Below are 20,247 nucleotides of genomic sequence, written 5' to 3' on the forward strand. Positions count from 1 at the left end.
ATTCTTCTTGCGCCTATTTCCATACCTACTTTATGTATGGACGAGCACGCACACGCGAATCAGATCAACGTACTTTGAATTTGCCATTGACATTCGTGGGAGAGAGTGAGACAGACGTTCTGAATTGAATCTGTATTTGAAGTATTTTATGGCTTGATTTTATTTTAGATAAGTACCTTACATTCGTTTTCGAAAACCAGTCGTTTAAAAAATATATACATACAAACATGAACGCTGAAAACAATACACTCTTTTTTTTTTGGGCAGTCATGTAAAAAGTAACACAGTAAAAATAAACAATTTTAAACTTTATTATCATATTTTATCTAAAAGCTAAATACATTACATTCAAAGTAGAAGAACTAAAGGTAATGGTAACTGGACGCGTTTGGCAGCCAAAAACAGGCTGACTGCCACCAATTCTCAAGGTATTTTGATAGTCATTTTATTAGTCTGGTTTTATTTACGGACGTTTTTCCACTTGTTCAGGGACCACAAGGTAACTTTGGCAGTAAACACACTACTGATTGAATGACTTTCAAAATAGCTGAGGATTTTAGACACTGGCCTACAGACGGTATGGCGATGGACAAACACTTAATAGAACATTTAATTTGAAGTTTTTAGTCTACCTAGTTTTCTGATCCTCTCATAAATAACATAGGATTCTGTCCTCAGCGGCTTTTGCTGTTTTACATATTATATACACAATATCAGATACGCCACTCTGCACAAACAAGACGTTTCTGAATTATTACAGTCGCATCAACGTTCACGACTCAAAATCACTGTCTTCGCATGGTGATTTTGGCCCTCACATTTCATTAGACATGGAAGATTTGTACGTTTATTTTTGCTTGCAAGTGACAATAAGAATAACTCTACATATTTGCTTAAGCGCGCATAAAGCTCTGTGCAGACGCACCCGGTGTGCACAGAGCTTTATGCGCGCTTAAGTGTTGTATATCAGAAAGTTCTCATTGATATTGGTATAGGTGTTAGTCCATTGTCTTGAAGTCTGTAGCCTAGAGCAACGCGGCCAATTAGTGGAAGAATCATAAGTCGACGACGGTCGGCGGTTGCCTCTGCGCGCGCTTCACTGCGTCCTCGCGTTTCAGCGCCACCCTCATACGCGCAGCTTTCAGGTGTCTGTCAACAAAATAATGTCAATAATTACAAGTCTGTATAGGTCAAAGGAACGAATTATGAATGATTGATAGTAATTGATACTATTTACACACTCATACAAGTACAAGCGCTGCTGGGTATGGAAGGACGTGTCGTGCTGTAAAGGCCTCTGTGCCACTACAGTACAGTCTCCATCAGATATATTGGAGCTGCGGAGGTGGTCAAAAATATATGAACAGGCACTTTAACGCCTTGACAATGGAGGCGTGTTCAAATATTTGTGAGGGCCTTGGGTGCTCCGATATATCTGATAGCCACTGTACCATAGGAACAATATCAGCGATCGAGTTGGGCCGTAATCATAACACTTTCATTACATTTAGTTTTTCAAGAGGCGTTTATTACTCTGGATTTCAAAATTTAGAATAGGTTACAAAAACAAATTGTATTTCTTTCAGAAATACAATCATTGCTGCTGTCTGTCCCGAAATATGCACAAAGACAATCCAAACAACGGAAAAGAATACTTGAATCATACCTCTGCCTAACTTTCTCGAGCGTCTCCGGCGATGGCGTCTGCTGCGTGACGGCGGCATCCCTCAGAAGAGTGCGAAGTTTCTGGAGGCAGTCTGCTAAGTTGAGCTGCTGAGAACGCGTGGCGTCCGAGCGGATGATCAGGTACCCTTCTTTGGATAATTTCTTCCCATGCTGAAATTATGAATAAAAACATAGAAATAGCTGTTAATCATTTGGCGAAAGACGTCAACTTATCCGCGCGGCTGCAATTTCAACCTTTGTGCATTCCGACAAGGTTTTAACCCTTTCGCCGCCATTGACTTGATATGAAGTCCGAACATTTCGTGCCCCACACGCCACGACTTGATATCAAGTCGTAGTTTTGGTCAGGTTTGTATACGAGCAATTTTTGACATGGTGCTGAAGACACTTTATTACTTCATTGACGTGGCGGCGAAAAGGTTAACAATAACGCGAATGTCAATTGAGTGTTCCATTTACAGAGTTTGCAAGTTAGGGTGTTTACAACAAACATGTCGAAATACATATAATCAATACTGCAAATCTCTTAATAGATGTAGATTGCTTGTGGTCTAGATTCACATAAGCCAAAACAAGTCACCTGGTAGGTAATTTTTAAGGCTCCGTACCCAAAGGGCAAAAACGGGACCCTATTACTAAGACTGTCCATCTCTCTATCTGTCTGTTCGTCTGTCTGTATCTCATGAACCGCGATAACTAGACACTTGAAATTTTCACAGATGATGTATTTTTGCTGCCACTATAACAACAAATAGTAATTTTTAAGGCTCTATACCCAAAGGGCAAAAATGGGACCCTATTACTAAGACTGTCCATCTCTCTATCTGTCTGTTCGTCTGTCTGTCACCAGGCTGTATCTCATGAACCGCGATAACTAGACACTTTGATATTTTCACAGATGATGTATTTTTGCTGCCACTATAACAACAAATACTAAAAACAGAATAAAATTAATATTTAAGTGGGGCTCCCATATAACAAACGTGATTTTTTTGTCGTTGTTGCGTAATGGATGCAATGCGTGGACTCGCGCACGAAGATTTACGTACCATCGCACTTGTCCAGTATTTAATAATTGAACACTAACCAGTTCTAGCATCTTTTCCTTCACTTCTGGGTGCAGCCAGTCTGCTTCACTCAGCTTGAACCTCAGGTCAACCTTGGTGTGCACCTGGAATTATAATAAGACACTAAATAAAATCACCCAGGCTTAATTGTGATAGATACTTGCTTGACAGGAAAATAGAAGCTTTCATCAATCTTACTAATGTACTTTCTGGTGCAAGTTTATTTAAACTTTTAACCACCATAGTCTGATTTATAATATCCAGCTCATTTCATCGAATCTGATAAATAAGACAGAACTTCATGGTCTTCATGTAACTTCATACTGGCGGTGACACAAGCACACTCAATGAAAAATTCTAAGCAGTTAAGTTACTGACAACTGGAGTAAGTACAACAAATTTCACCAATCTATCAAAATATTGGAACATAACAAAGTTGGCATGTAATAGCAGTGCAAGGATTGCATTTTCTAAAGGAATCTTTAGTATTCCAGTGTAAGATGCCTACAATGATTGTTTTTTACTCACTTTGTTTACATTCTGTCCCCCCGGCCCAGAGCTGGCGCTGTATGTGATGTCCAGTTTTTCCATAGGGATGAAACCGGAGAATTTCTCCTTTGGGTCAGCATTCTGTAATTTATTGGATTGCCCAAATATAATCACTCTGACTTATATGTACAGTCTCAGGGAAGGAATGCTTAACTGACAAAAAAAATGTTGACTCATCAACTTAAGAAAAGAAAGTTCTGTTTATGAATGTGACTTTTATAATTATGGATATAATTGTGAACTGCACAAAGAAAAGGCAACAGTCTTAATTAAATAAATAATTATTATAGGACTATTTTACACAGATCAACCTAGTCCCATAGTTAGCTTAATAAGGCTTGTGATGTGGGTACTAGATGACGATATGTATAATATATACATATATAAAAATACATATATATAGAAAACGAAAACAACTCAGGAACTTACAAATATTCGTGTAATAAACAAATAAATGCCCTTACCAGGATTCGCACCCGGTACCTCTTGCTTCGTAGGCAGGGGCACTACCGACTAGGCTAGGAGGCCGTTAAATACAATTAAAGAAAGAAAGTACATTAATCTATGTTATTACCCATTACAACCACTTTGGCTTACTAGAACTAGAAGTTACTATGGCCCATGGCCATCTAAGATAGTGTAACAATGCCAGATTAATCTATAATAATAAGACTACTTACAAACGAGGGAGTGCTGAGTTTTAAAGAACTGTTAGGGTACAATGTCTCCAAAGATATAGCGCTTTTGTAAGCCATAGGTCGTCTCATAGTAGTATAGAATGCATTCTGAACAATTTTTTGTATAAACCCCACTCTCAACGGGGCGAACGCCATATTGCCGAAATAAGACAAACTATCGATTATGTTTACTGTGTCTTATACCAATTCTAATTGAAAACTAAGCATAAATTGCATTTTATTGATTACCGATCCAAAGCGAAATATAACCTCAAAAATGAAACGTCAATGTCAGTCAGCTCAGCTGTCAAGTGCGCTGTTTGAGTTAACAGTAAAAACTCCGCGATTTTATAGTTATACTCTGTCAAGCAATTTCCGTCAGTAGAAAAGAGCTGCAAATTAAAAAATGTAGGCGCGAAGGGTTAGAATCGTCCCATAGAAAATTTGAATTTCCCGCCTTTGTCTACTCACAAAGTGGGTTTGCAACAGTATAGTTACCAAATTACCCACTAGATGGCGTGGTTCTTTAAAGTTCCGTCTTTATAAGTACTTACAACAAAACCCACATCTACGCTACGCTATCAATACAAGATTTATCTGAGGATAACGAGACAGATATTTACAGATAATTTGTTTTCCACGTTTTTTTAATACGGATGAATATGTTGGCAAGTACATAGGTACTTACTTATATCACTAATAAAATTACGCTAATTAGGTACCATCAATGAATGAGGAGCCTAGATTTGATTCGGTTAGCTCCACATAATATATTAATACAAATATGTATACTAATCGCGTGTGTATTCACGGAGAATTTGATCTACAGACTTTTGCTTCGTTAATATGCAGAAAGGGAAACTCAAAATAATTTTACGAAAATCTCCAGATATTTTTCATGACAACGCCAGATAAACTACGAGTGCGAATGAATATGCAACGTTTTAAAACTCTATTTTTTTGTGGTCAGTTTAACACGCTGATTGTAATCCACACTAAACTAAAATATGCTTCCCAGTATTTTGTCTTCAATAGATTCTTAATTTTGCATGTCCCTACATCAATTTTAGTCGTTGATTACTTTTGTATACTTACCTGTAACACCTATACTACCTATATACTTTCTAACTTGTAGGTTTGTAAGAATAAGAATAAGAATAATATTTATTTGTGTTTGTACAGATCTGCATTTTTAAAGTACTTAGTTATTAAGACATAATTAAAAACCCAATTCTGATAAACGACCAAGCAGAGAGTGGTGGTAGATTATGATGAGGAGCCGAGGCGTGCTGAGCCCATAACCTATAGAAAATAATCCGCGTATATAGCTAATACCTAAACCAAACAAGAGTAGGTAAAGTAAGTAATACTTAAAAGTTATCTAAGCTAAGCCAGTGCTACTGCTAGTATCGAGTGGAAGGTGGTTCGCCGTACGTTTGTTAAGCATGCAGCTAGCAGCTATGACTGAAAGCGAGAAAGAAATAAGCTGACCGGACCAAGGTCGCGGTCCGGTACTCCCGTCTGTTAGCACCATAATGTTTGAACTAGGTGCAATCTAATATCCCGGCTACCAGCCATTGTACCGGATGTACGTGTCTATTGCAGACGATTTATGCATTGCTGTCTAAACAGACAACAGAGGGCCTACCGCGGACCACGTTCAACGTGTTGCCTCCTTGTTGCACTTACGTACGAATTTACAAGTGCGGCAGAGAGGCAAGACGTCGAACGTGGTTCGCGGTAGGCCCTCAGGTTTGGTGACTGTGTAGGCCGATCAAAGTGAGAAATCAAAGGGTTCTTGAAAAAGCACAGCCCAGTTTTAGCGCTCTTCTCAAACAGAGTGATTTTTATACTGCGAATAATACTTGTACCGTACTTATCCGCAGCGAGCGAAGACGGTTCTTCACGCTCCAGTTGGTTTAATTAGGACCGTTCTGCACCGCAGCGCCATCTACCGTTGCTCCGCTCCAGACAAATAATTTAATCGGTTTTGACAACATTCATTAATTTAGCTAACTCTTGTAAGAAAATATTGCCTTAATGTAGAAGTAACACTAACTTACACACACGTTATAAAAGTAGAAGTTTGCCATGGTGAGAATTGGAAGCCGTTAGGAATTTTATATTAGTGTAGATATTGTTAGGTACTACAAGCTATGACAAGGTTGTAAGTGATTGAAAATTTGATTGGTACTGTACTAGTTGTGCGAGCAATGAGGAAAATTAGGTACATATGTAGACAAATGTCAAATACTTATTATGAAAATATGTATAGGTACATAATTCACAGAAGTTAAATTTCGTCGAGCGCAATCAAAATTCGTGAAGTTTCGTTCCACTTCCATTTGCATAACTTAAGACAGTTCATAATTAGTAATGCTAATGCGCATTCCAAAATCCTTTGCTCTCCGCACATTCATTTACGAGCTAAATTCAATTGCCTGGCAATAAATAATCGGGTACAGCCCCCAATCAGTGTTGCCATGTGAGATAAACACAGTGAAACTCCGTACAATTACAGATTAACATTTCAATTAAGTACATCGTCAGCAACATTGTGTGGAGCAATTTTAGAAAATGTTTTTTGCGTCGCATAATGCCTGTTATTGTATTATCTTGTGGATTGTTATTGGTTATTAACTAAGTAATTGAGCGGAGCGATAGTGTGACTTTATGAGCACGCTGTGTGGTCTCTTGTCCACACATCATAATTCTTGCTTTGTAGGTATAGGTATGTTGGCTCTATCTTCTCATGGGAGTTCGAGTCTTCTTCCAGTTATTTTTCGGCTATTTTAGAATCCCGAATTTCAATACCATGGTGTCAAAAAATTAGAATGAGTTTTTCGAAACTTATGTACGAAATATCATTTAATATTTACCAGTCGCTTTTCGGTGAATGACTGTACTAATCCCAATAACGCCTAATTTACCTAACGCCTAGTTAGTTTGGAAGGTCAGATGGCATGGCAGTCGCTTTCGTAAAAACTAGTGGAAGAAGGAAGAATTTTTGATTTTACTGGTGATACACTTACATAGTGAAGGTGCGTGCCCGAAGCTACTTTAACTTATGCCCAAGAATGTTAAATACTTTCCCCTAATAAAGACAAGATGTAATAAATAACTGAAACACAACGAAGCGACTTTATGGTCACTTATATAGTGGCCACTAGGCACAATGTGTAACGAGAAACACGCAAATCTTGAAATCAAAGAAATATATTAGCTAATGAACCGTTTTACGTGATATGAATATGACGTGATAATTCAGCTTACGTTGACAAATATATTGCAGTAGTAGAAACATGATTCGCCGCATTCGCCAGTTTTTCTCAGAATTCGTGGGTTTTACTAAGAATTCGTTGGTTTTTGTTGACCAACCTGAAAGCCGCGCCTTCTGTTGTTGTCAATTATTGCTGCAGTATCTGTTCAATCGACAGATAAAAAAAACGCTTGCATTAGTTTTTAGCCTAACCTCAGATATAAAGTTCAGACAATACCTATGATGAAATCTCAACACTCTTACTTCAGTGTAATAATCAGCAGTTAAGATTGGAAGTTAAACAATCTACGATATCCTAGCAGACAGTATCCAAAGCGGATTTTGTTGATAATCTAGGTATATATCTAGTTAACTTCTTTTTCTAAATAGGTAGGTATGTTTTCCAACTTTCGGGACATAGAGGGCTCTTAGAATAAATTTCCATTAGCCACTCCACGGTCCTGTGGGGCCTTCTTTAATAGTAGGTATAACAAATATATACCTATTATCCTCTCCTATGTGTATCCTCTCCCTCCTTCTTATATGAATGTATTATTGTGCCTATTTCTGAAGTAGGTAGTTCACTTACCTAAGTGAACGATGAACGATCTCCTTGATATACCTACCATTTAATTAATTTAATTTTTCTCTATAGATTAAAGCACATTTTTTTAAAACTACGAAAGTAGAGCACTGCTATGAAATTTTGTTAATTATCGACTACGAGCAATGTTATTCATACTTAGTAATAATAGACTGTGCATTTGGCGCATACTACACAAAACTAAATCGCCACATAGATGGCTGCTTTCATCAATTATGATAATGCGTCGCGGCGCACGCCACCCAAGTATGTCGGCTTTCCGAATTCCCCGCATTCGGTGCGCCTGCTCCGCAAGAAACAGTGTTACACATCACTCAGACGTGAAACAGTTTTAAATCAACGTCTTAGTTATATTTCTGACTTATTTTTCCTTATATGAAAATATTTTCTTTTGAATCTTAGCGCTTTCCTGTTCCGTCATAGAGCAAGGGCGTACCGATACCATACGAATTTAGATGGGAAATGAGGAACAAGGTGGGAACAAGTTTTTATAAAAGCGATAACGAGAAACGGATTTTCATTTGGTTCATATTTGGAGCATATTTGAGATGGGGCTGTCCATAAATTACGATTTTTGCCCCCCCCCCCCCTAAAATCATCAAAAAATCATGCTTCGAATGACCCCATTTCCTCCTACTTCATGCTATCATCATCCGATGTCTAGACCCCCCCCCTAATTTGAAATGACGTAATTTATGAATAGCCTCGGTGTAGGCGAAAATGACACAGCATATTATATTTACTCCACATAACTGACATAACGTTGCATATGTGTTACTTGACTTAACATCCTATGTCCCTAGATGGGGCAGAGGGCGTCCACAGTGAGTCTCCATCTACATAATTATTTACATATATGCGTGACACGAAATTATAAGTATTATAACAGAAAATTCCAAATGGTGAAATGTGGATGAGATAATGCTTAAAAGCTCACTCGAGTTTCGAAATAGTTGCAAACAATATCACACCTAGGATGCGAACAATATCACACCTAGGATGAAAGTATTTTTTCACGTCTATTATATCCTCATAGATTAGCTGTGATGTCCCTGAAGCTTTATAGTTTTAGGATATCAAATATTCAGAGAACCGGTTCACAAAGGGGAGTCTTACTGTTTATATCCCCATGTGGAACCTAATTTAATTTTCTTAACTATAAAAGCACCAATTCAGAGAGATGACGGCATCCTGGAGGATCCGGAAAAATGACGAGATCGAGGAGTTAGTGGCCGAACCCAATATCAACGGCGAAACGAAAGCGCACAGACTTCGCTGGTTCGGTCATCTACTCAGAATGGGAGAGGATCGGGCTGTCAAGAAGGTCTTCTTGGGACGACCGACTGGTAGCCGTCCGGTGGGTCGGCCCAGGCCGCCTAGCCAAGGTTACAATCGCTATCGCTTCGACAACGAAAAGCATTATGTATCTCTATCACTCTTCCACATTAGTGTGACAGTGACAGTTGCGTTTCGATCGCTACGGAGCGTTAGCGATTGGCATCTTGGCTACGCGGCCTGGTATCGCTGGGAAGACAGTATGGCGGCGGATCTGCTTCAGCTTCGCGTCAGTAACTGGCACGAAGTTGCGCAGGATCGGGACAGGTGGCATGCTCTCGTTTCGGAGGCCAAGATTCTCTTTGGATCGCTGACCCAAAATAGTTAGTTAACTATAAAAGCACAATTAAAGTTATGAACAATCTTCCGAACATCATATACCTAGTTAGGTAGGCGTGCGTGTATACGAGTAAGAGCGAACCGTACTTTGCAGATTGCCGGTGTAAATAACTTATCTGAACGCGGTTAGTCCCGCACTGAATGGTATGTGCATCTCGGCTTCTTATTCCGAAAGGACCGTTAAATATTACCTGGCCCGTTTCACAGCAATTCAATCACGTAGAAACTTTCGCTGATTCGATCGAGAGATTCAATCTTCGCCGATAACAACGCTTCAACGCAGTTTGATCGATAAACGGCCGAGAAAATCACTGTAATAATAGATTTATTGATAAATGGACACAACTGAATCTATTTGGTCCAAGCTATTCAAAAGCAGAGCTTTTAAACCTATATTTAAGGAGTTACAGTATAGATATTACCTCTATTCTATATAATACCTACCTACATTAAAGATCCAGTATGTTTTAAGAGCGTGCTAATGAAACTCAAACTTAGGTAAAGTATCTTCAATTTCTTTATTTTCCACACAAAAGAGTTACTTGTAACCAAAATGTTCCTCTCCACGGTTGGTGGACATGTGAAGGTATATTCCATACCCAGTGAAAGCACACTTATAAAATTCAAATAGCACGCAATAAAATCTCTTAATTATATCGTTTGCAGCCAAAATTGTTATAAAATACATTGCTGCGCTCACAGCTTCACGCTCTTCTTGTTTGGCCTATAATTTAATTACCAGCGTACCTAGACCCAGATCTTAGGGTATGGTGAAACAGGGAAGGCTCTTCTTAGATTGGTAATGATGTTAGATTAAATTGAAATGCCACATTTTATGGTTTTAACGGTAGGCGGAGATAGCTAATTGGTTAATGCAAGACTTTCAGCCCATTAACATTCGTATGTGAGGTTTTCCTTCGTATCCTTGATTAAGATTGATTTAGTGTCGTTACGGTGCGATGGTATGTTATGCCAATTGCCAATATTGCCATCAATGTTCTCCGCTGCCCCTGACGATAGGGCCGCGATGATTTTCAAAAGCTACGCTGATAATCATTCTAACAATAACAGTATGTATTGTCTCATAGACATAGCATGAGATGCCTCACCGCTTTATAAAAAGTTTAAGAGATCTACATGATGTATAATGTTCCAAATAAGTCCATCCTTCATCTTCATCCCCAAAAGTTTGAAATCCATGAGATAATAAAACCTCTTTTGGCAAAAATATTCACTTAGTAGGTTTTAACAATTTTTGAATGAAATACATATTATTATTCCTTTATTCATCATTTCTCTTAGGCTAGGGTTTTTATAATATGAATATAAAAGTAAAATATAAAAACACTTACAAAACAATAAAAAATACATATAAACACATTATAAAAAACCTAACCTAGGGTGCCGCCAGCAGCGGGGCAAGGCCCAAGCTACCGGTGGTCAGGGCTGCAGAGAGAGGAACCGACGTACTATCCGCGCCGTGTCCAAGATCACCGCCTTCTGCATCTGTCCCTTGATCCAACCACCTAGCGAGAGTCTCTCGAGATGTTGGTCGAGACTCTTCGCTATTAAACCGTTCACTGAAACGACTATCGGGACAATCATCGTCGAATCAACATCCCACATGGCGGTTATCTCGTGAGCCAAGTCTAGGTACTTACTGGACTTGTCCTTCTCGGCCTTCACGAGATTCTCATCATGGGGGATGGTGATGTCAACGAGCACCGGCCCGACGTTGCGGTCGATCTATTATCACAATATCAGGCTTATTGGCTACAATAGTCCTGTCAGTGATGATAGATCGATCCCAATAGAGCGTGGCACGACCATTCTCGAGAACAGGCGCAGGTGAGTACTTGTAGTACGGAACTTCGCGGTCCACAAGGCCATATAGAAGGGCAAGTTGCTTGTGAATAATCCTGGCTACGAGATTATGTCTGTGCAAGTACTCGCCGTTAGCAAGATGAGAGCAACCGGAAATGATATGCCTGAGTGACTCTCCGGGACGGCGGCATGCCCGACAAATGTCGACCGTACCGTCCTTCAGGATATATTTCCGATAGTTGTTCGTCATCATCACTTCGTCTGCAATTGCACAGGCAAAACCCTCGGTTTCTCCGAAGAGGTCCCCGAATCGTAACCAGTTCACCGACGCGAGCAGGTCCACGTCGGGTCCCGTGAGGGCCTTGTAGAACCGCCCGTGTAGCACCTTACTCTCCCATGCCGCCTTGCGATCCGCAGTACTTAGTACCACAGGTTTGCGCCAGTTCTCGTTTGCCAAGGAAAGCGGCGTGAGGTTCCTATCTACTGCCACCACATCACGATGCATCCCACACTCGTTGTTAAGGAAATAGTTCCTGAGATTGTACACCTCGCGGTTGTGGAGATCCTTGGCGTTTAGGAAGCCTCGGCCTCCACACTTCCGTGAGATGTACAATCTCATAACTGACGAGCGTGGGTGTAGCATGCGATGTGTGGTGAGCAGTGATCGGACCCTGCGATCCAGGGCGTCCAGCTCGGTCTGAGTCCACCTTAGTATGCCAAAGGAGTATGTGAGTAGGGGCATTACCCAGGCGTTGAAGGCGCGCACTTTGTTGCCTCCTGACAAAAGACTGTTAAGGACTTTTGTGAGCCGACTGAAAAAGCGCTCCTTCACCGACCGTCTAATACCCTCGTCCTCAATACCCAACGACTGTGACATACCAAGGTATTAGTACATATTTATTATTATATAGTTTACAAAATTATTTATTCTGGTCAATAAATAATTATTATACCTGCGTAACACCTGTGACTAAAGTTGTGTCACACGAAGCATGCTACATTATCATTGCATTGATTGCATTGTCATTTTATGAGATCGACCATTCAGCGTGTCTACCTACTATCTTTAAATCAATCATCAGCCTTGCTAAATGGAACAAACAAATTATCAATAACAAATGACTATTTATATTTTATTGCTGCCCCCCGTGGGTTCAGGCATTTCAGATACGTTAATTCATCAGTCATCACCTATCATGATTCGTAATTTAATTTTTTTGGTACATTTGACAAAAAAAAATCGATGAGTTCGATCAAACATAAAATTTTATTGCGCAGTTTTAGAAAGCAATTTTTTATATTTTTAGGTTTTTTCCATAAATGGTTACCAATTTTAATGTGCGTTTTATTAGACCTGTGTTTGTGATTTTTTTATAATCGAGCGAAAGTCAAGAAATCGTGTTTGGAATCGATGAAGTTGAGAAGAACTAGAGAAAGCCTCAAGATTGCAATTTTTTTCCTTATCATAGTTATCATTAATTAATAGCAAAAATGGTGGATTTATTTGAAATGTCCCCTTGTTAGTCGAAATAAAAAGCCCTTGTTAGAATAGGTTCTATACTCTGTGCACTGAGGGAGATGCGACACCTACCTAGGTACATAATACTTAACTCCCTCGAGTAGGAAACTTGTTACAAATTTTTAATCTCTTCATCCTTTACTTCCTCGTTCCAGTCGTTCCCATAATTGTGCTGCCTCCTATCTCATCTTCACAGTATCAGACCATCAATATGTGTACCCGTAACATATTAATAAACACAAACAAAGCAGCCAGAAAAGCCAATACAACAAAATTGAGCAACACCACAAACCAAGTGTTAAATGACTGCAATCAAACCATTACCTGCTATCGGCGCCGGCGCATCGCCTTTCGCTCGGCTTGCGTAGATAACTCTGGGAATAATTGCCGCGAGATATGCGCTTGGACATGCAAATGGGGCTAATTATAGATTCGATGATCTGTTGCATGCTACTATTGCTACTGTTTTTGTTCTGAGTGCAGAGTTGCTAGAGGACGAGTTTTACTACTTATGTAGAGTGCTTAGACAAGTATTACTTCTTATATGTACTTTGCTGCCATAGCAGGTCGAAAAGTATTGTAATACATACGAACTGTGTTCCTTTCTTAAGGGTGAAAAAAGTGAGATCGGAAGCTTGAAAGGAATGATAATCGCATACGATTTTTGATACATTGCGGTTTTTCAACGATAATTGAATTCGTTGGACCTATCTCTCTTGTTGAACCCACTTATATACTCGGCAAATGTATATACTATCAAAAAACACATGCGATTATACCTTTCTAGGTGAGGTGTGAGCCGTGTGAGACTTTTTGGGTTTTAATCATTTAATTACTAGGGATATAATTTTCGATTTTTTTTAATTCATAATTAACAGTCAGCAAAAAGGCTATTCGTGTGCTATGCGTGCTGAAGACAGACGCAATGAGCCGCGCCCGCCGGTCGAGCACAACCATTAATTTTGCTCCACTCGACCATGCCCTTAAAACCATCAACATTTCTATACGATGGCACCTAGTCTATTATTACATGAGTATGAATCGTAGCTAATATTTTATAAGTAACATTATTCATAGTCGAAGCAAAAATGTGTAACTTACCCACCTACCTACAAATGTATTGCACGCATGGCGTTCAGCGGTATGACATATACAAATATCGCGTGACCACAGATGCACGTAGATAATTTTGTACTTGTAGCGTTTTACGAATTCAAAAATATATCATGTTTCATGTTCATGACACCCCTATTTGTAGAATTTGTCACATTAACGTGAGCTTCAAGCTGATTCAAGATATATTAGGGCTGTCCGTCAATTGTGCGTGACGATCCTCCGTTAATGGTTTGTAGTCATGAACCATCACACCACCATCCTACCGGTGTACCGATTACTTATTCTGCTCGTGTTCCAATTGCTTGTACAGCCTACGGAGAGCCGAATCTAAAGACGAGCCAGTTATAAATGCGGCCTATGATTAGCACTTTACTTAACTTCTGTCTTACGAGTATACGAGTACAGCTACAATGGTTTAAGCTTTCGACTGGGCTATGTTAATAGCAATGGTAATTCATAGTTTGTGCGGAGGCACGCGCGTCAAGTAGTGGGTAATGATGTGGCAAGCTGTAAATGAACCAGCCAAACCCAGCAAAACACCTATTTATTTGTAAGCCTTCGACTGACTTAGTATTTTTTGTACACCCATTCGTAAACTTTCGAATTTGCTTCATAGGTAGTAGGTATAGCTGTCTTTATGATCATATATAGCACTGTGCACATGAATTCTCATAGCCTCTCAATTATAGCTACTTATTCTTTTAACTTGATGTCAACTTCTTGACCTTGCTAGTAGAGATTAGAGAGATGCGAGTAATTTCTTTAAAAAAATCTAACATTGTAAAGTAATGTACAGTGTAAGTTACAAGGGACCTAAAAGAGTTACTTCATCGATCGAATCAGCGTTAAAATCTACGTTGACCCTGGGACGCAAGCGTTGTTGGGCGGACGGCAAATCCTCATTAGGTTCAGCCGTGTTATCAGACCCGGCGGCTGCCTGCGGCAGATGCGGAGCCTCCGCTGCCGGCACATGAGGCATTTCTCGTTCACCCACTGTGTCAGCGTCCTCACAGTCATTCCACTCCTCCCTGCCCTCTGCGGGTTCATTATTTTCACTTAATTCAATTTCTGGGAGCTCTCTGCTCGGTTCAGGTTCAGTGGTAGCCGAAGGTGGGGCAGGTGGGGTCATTAGTCATTTTACAAAATGGTAAACAAAGTGACATGGACGCCATAAGAGTTACTTTCAGGAGCAGCATTTTGAATGGGATCATCCATTAATTATGTCACACGATTTTTTAGGTTTTTAGACCCCTCCCCCCCTCCTTGTCACACTTGGTTACATTTTGCAAATCCCTCGATCCCCACCTGGTGTGACGTCACATTTTAGGCAATTTTGCTTTCAACGAAATCGGAAATACTTAACTCGGCATTATTTTTTATTAAAAAAATATTTTTGGTAAAAGAAATATTAGTAATTTTATAACACAAAACCAATTGGGAACGAAAATTACCTACTTCCAAAACCTCATTATTTAAATGTACAGCGAATAAAAAATACTTATACCTAAATTAATTTTCGGTTACTGATGAATTGTGATGAAGTTAAAATGACGTCACAATGTTTGTGACTCCCCCCTCCCCCATTTCACAATATGTCACATTTTCTTGACCCCCTCCCACCCCCTAAACGTGCGACGTAATTAATGGATGACCCCTAATACACAATACGAGTAGGTATAATATTGACTAATATAACTGAGCCAACTTAAACTATACAATGTTACAAATTGCACCTCCTTATGACCGTGCTGCCGGCGCCCATGGAAAGTGATAATCGTCTAAGGGTATTCCACCTGTCCAATTTCTTTATCCAATTTATTTTAAGTTTATTTAGTTTAGAGATAGTTTGTATTATTATTTTTAAGCTAATTTAATGTTTTATATTTATTTAATAGCGTTGAAATAAATCATTTATCCAATGTGTATTATGTCTCATATTTTGCTTAATGGGAGAATGAGACGCAAGGACATCACCCTACTTACGTACGAGTATGTGTCGCACCGCAGTCATATTTAAAAGCCATGGAAAGCACCTTACTTCACCAACGGGCCCCCCGTGGTGTTGGATTCAGAACAATGTGTGCTTATGCTAACATTTTCTAGTTTTCCCAGAAGTCAATGAGGCACTAAGGAGCGAATAAATTACTGCAACAATACAAATTGCTCGTACCGTTGGATGGAAAGCGGACAGACGGACAGACTAACGCTACTATGTATGATAGATATTGAAGTCATTAGTCTTTGTCTAGGTGGACTTGTGTTAGTATACATATATTTAGTATACGTAATTTCATAATTTGTACTCCCATATTGACAATTATTAAATAATTAATATTAGCATACATTAAGTATATATATACCTAGGTAGTAGGTACCTACACCTAGTTACTGTTCCATTTGACCGCTTCAATTTTATGATGTTTGATGTTTTTGACTTATTATCATGCACTAGGAATGGTGGGAAAATGCCGATGACAGGGTCAAGTGGAGAAAACAAGGGAGGCCTTTCCCCAGCAGTGGGACACCATAAAGTAGGCTAAAAAAAAAGAGGGAGGCCTTTGCCCAGCATTGGGACACCATAAAGTAGGCTAAAAAAACGAGGGAGGCCTTTCCCCAGCAGTGGGACACCATAAAGTAGGCTAAAAAACGAGGGAGGCCTTTCCCCAGCAGTGGGACACCATAAAGTAGGCTATAAAAACGAGGGAGGCCTTTGCCCAGCAGTGGGACACCATAAAGTAGGTTAAAAAAATAAACTTATTGTAAAAGCTCCCTCAATATAGAGCACGCGTCCAAAGCTGAAAGTCTCATACTCTTATCTTATCTTTATTTTATCGTATCTTATCTTATCTTTTTTTTCTTTTTTTTTCTTTTTTTTCTGTATATTTGAAATTGTATGTTGTTCAACATAAAAATGTATGCTTAATAGTTAATTTTCCGTAAGTACTTTTAATTTTTCTTGCACCTATTACTACTTGTTCTCTATTTGGCCCAAGGGTTAACTGGTAGAGAATGCCTTCTGGCATTAAGTTCGCCTTTTGTACAATTTTTACTATGCAATAAAGTTTAAATAAATTATTTGTAGGTACTTACTTTTAAATTAAACCGAAATAGTATCAAACTGGTGTCATAATCTCGAGGATGGTAGAAGTTAGTAGAGTATAGGTAGGTAGCGCGATTAAATTTTAAGTGTAATTCGTAAAGTAAAATTTGTTGAAATAAGAATTTGTTACCAACCATCGACCCTTGCGCCCTTTTGCGCATCCGCTGCATGATACATAAATGACATCTATAAAATATATTTAGGTAGGAAGATATTAATTAATACATAAAATAATACATACCCAGAAAGTTTTAGGTAGGTAGGTACCTACCTTAATATATTTTAAAAACTAAAATAAATTTCATTTAAGTCCAAAGTACTAGTTGTACAGTATAATTAGTTGTTTGGAGATCAATATTTATAGGGCTAGAGCGATTAGTTATGACGGTGATTTCTTACTTTTAGCATTCTAAATCTTAGAAATATGACATCTTAATATCTTAATAAAGTGCATTTGCATAATAATATATTATTTTAACGATTCAAGTGAAAGCCCATTTTTATTGTAATTTATTATAATTTAAGAAAGACTGTTGCGCGCTGCCGGAAACATCTTTATGAATTTGGAGGAGGTACCTACATTAGGTACCTATATTTTATCTCGTTATATCACTCTACATTTAATATAGGTTGTTACTATTTTTATAAAAAAATAATAAGTACTATAAACAAGACACGAAACATCTTTAATCAGTACCATCAAAAACATAAATGTAAAAAAGGAGAGCCAAGTTCAATACAAAAATTATGCTTGGCTGTGGGGTTCGCCGCAAAAAGAATGGAGATTTAAATGAGTGCCAAGTTCTATGCAAAATCCAAATATGTATTTATAGGAACAAAATAACATTATAAACAAGTATTAAACTCTATTTCTTTGCTTTATTGGATACCTATAACAATTGCTGTTATTTAAAAAAAATGCGAGATCTTAAAGCAGGTTAGATTTGACTTGGCCAGTTTTCATTACATCAATCATTTTATAAAGTTATTCAACATATATATTTTGTAATTCTGATAAAAACTGGCCAAGCCAAATCTAACCTACTTTAAGATCTCACATTTTTTTTAAATAACAGCAATTGTTATAGGTATCCAATAAAGCAAAGAAATAGAGTTTAATACTTGTTTATAATGTTATTTTGTTCCTATAAATACATATTTGGATTTTGCATAGAACTTGGCACTCATTTAAATCTCCATTCTTTTTGCGGCGAACCCCACAGCCAAGCATAATTTTTGTATTGAACTTGGCTCTCCTTTTTTACATTTATGTTTTTGATGGGATATCAATACTTTTTGTAAAGAAAACTAGGCAGGTATTGAGATTTAATGTTTTTTCTTGTGTTTCCGCTGCATGTTTTTTACTTCTGTTCTTTGTATTAATTATGTGGTGCCACGCGCCGCCAACGACACACCGTGGGCCGGTTGTTTAGCGCGTATTACAGGTTTTTTGTATGGGGACCCCCCCTATTTTTTAACTTTTTTTATTTTTAGATTTTTTCCTACGCTTACACACAATTACCGAGCTGGATTCCAAATTTCATCCTTCTAGGTCATCTGGAAGTAGGTTAGGTTTAGGTACTATATGTCAGTCACAATAAAAAAGAAATTTGTATGGGAACCCCCCCTATTTATTAACTTTTTTTTGTTTTTAGATTTTTTCCTACGCTTACACACAATAACCGAGCTGGATTCCAAATTTCATCCTTCTAGGTCATCTGGAAGTAGGTTAGGTTTAGGTACTTATATGTCAGTCACAATAAAAAATGGGTTTTTTGTATGGGGACCCCCCCTATTTTATAACTTTTTTTAATTTTTAGATTTTTTCCTACGCTTTCACACAATAACTGAGCTGGATTCCAAATTTCATCCTTCTAGGTCATCTGGAAGTAGGTTAGGTTTAGGTACTATAGGTATGTCAGTCAGTCTTAAAATTTACGACTTTTTGACCTTCATATCTTTATAACCGTTTGAGCTAGCTTCATGAAATTTGGGCTTCTAGATGTCCTTATGGATATAATTAAACACACGTAGTTTTATGTGTTTACGTTAAAGATGTTTTGAGTTATAGAAGGGTCAAAAGTGGCACCAAGTGGTTCGTGTAATATTACACTTGGCGCTGGCTAGCCAGTTCCTTTGCTTGAACTTGGCTTGACACGCTGCCGCGTGTCTAGATCAGGTTTCGGTATGCTCTTGTGGAAAATATGTTAAACAAGACTACTGATAAACGACGCCGAGTCTAGCCTAATGGAGACATTTCAAGCTCGAATCACTATTCATTAATTATCTTTGAATTAACATTAGCATCAAACATTAATTACCTACCTCGCAATTCACAGTAAGTGAAGATGAACTTATTTTGATTTGAACTTTCACGGGCAAATATATCAGAGGAGAACTTTCATCGCTCATTGGCCAACCGAGAACGCACTGTACTGTGATTGGCGCAGCTCGTAACGGGGTATCCGTTCCGTGGCTGCCTTCACTCGCATCATGCCGGCGCACGGCCGGCGCCATCTTCATTTCTGTCAGTCCGCCGCGAACAACCGTGGAGGAAACGCTTTGTCGGATCGTATTCTAAAAAACCTTACCGGCCCAATATACCGGTATTCATAAAAGTAGATATAAAATAGGCTTTATAATTTAAAAAAAGTGTCAAGTTAATTGATGTTTGTGCCGCGTCTCGCTTAGATATTTTTTCGCAGTGCAATCATAGTGGTTTGATCTCGCGATCTACGTGACTGCATTTCTTTGGTGGAGGTTTGCTGAAGTGTAAAAAGGTGAGTTTTTGCTAGTTGGAATAGATCGTGCGGGTGGATGGCCGGAGCGGGGCCCGGAGCCCGGAGCAGGCCGGGACGCCGACTGGGACTCGCGAATCGATTGTCCGGGTAGGCTATACCTACTTCATTATGCGGGGACCCACCCTCTCCCTTCGCTCGTGTTGTTCCTTTCCGCTGATCTTGAACATGAACTCGAACTCGCGCCGGTTTTGTTATGATACAATGAATTATTTATACATACGAGTATGCTCTTATGTATGCTTTCCTACGCTCGTTTTATTTTTTCTCTGAAAGTAGACGATGCGGTGCAAGCAACGAAGTTATTTACATTGTTTCTAGCTACTCATCAGTTATGTGAAATGCTACCCACCCTATTATCAAGTTAACTCAAT

The 20,247-nt window shown here is 38.8% G+C and overlaps 2 protein-coding genes across 2 annotated transcripts in view; one reads left to right on the plus strand and one right to left on the minus strand.

Annotated features, from left to right (window-relative positions):
• Positions 1-290: 290 nt before the first annotated feature.
• Positions 291-4,248, minus strand: LOC134667671 (large ribosomal subunit protein mL62). The gene is made up of 5 exons (XM_063525091.1): positions 3,983-4,248; positions 3,282-3,383; positions 2,774-2,857; positions 1,667-1,836; positions 291-1,149 (listed from the first exon to the last, which is right to left on the minus strand). The coding sequence occupies exons 1-5, from the start codon at positions 4,133-4,135 to the stop codon at positions 1,056-1,058; spliced, it is 603 nt and encodes a 200-aa protein (XP_063381161.1). The 5' UTR covers positions 4,136-4,248; the 3' UTR covers positions 291-1,055.
• Positions 4,249-19,594: 15,346 nt separating this feature from the next.
• LOC134667376 (protein singed) overlaps positions 19,595-20,247 on the plus strand; it is a 66,776-nt gene continuing 66,123 nt past the window's right edge. Inside the window, exon 1 of the mRNA XM_063524773.1 lies at positions 19,595-19,855. The gene's annotated coding sequence lies outside the window, so the exon portion shown is untranslated. The remainder of the gene's footprint in view (positions 19,856-20,247) is intronic.

This window comes from Cydia fagiglandana, chromosome 9 (assembly GCF_963556715.1).
Source record: "Cydia fagiglandana chromosome 9, ilCydFagi1.1, whole genome shotgun sequence".
NCBI lineage: Eukaryota > Metazoa > Arthropoda > Insecta > Lepidoptera > Tortricidae > Cydia > Cydia fagiglandana.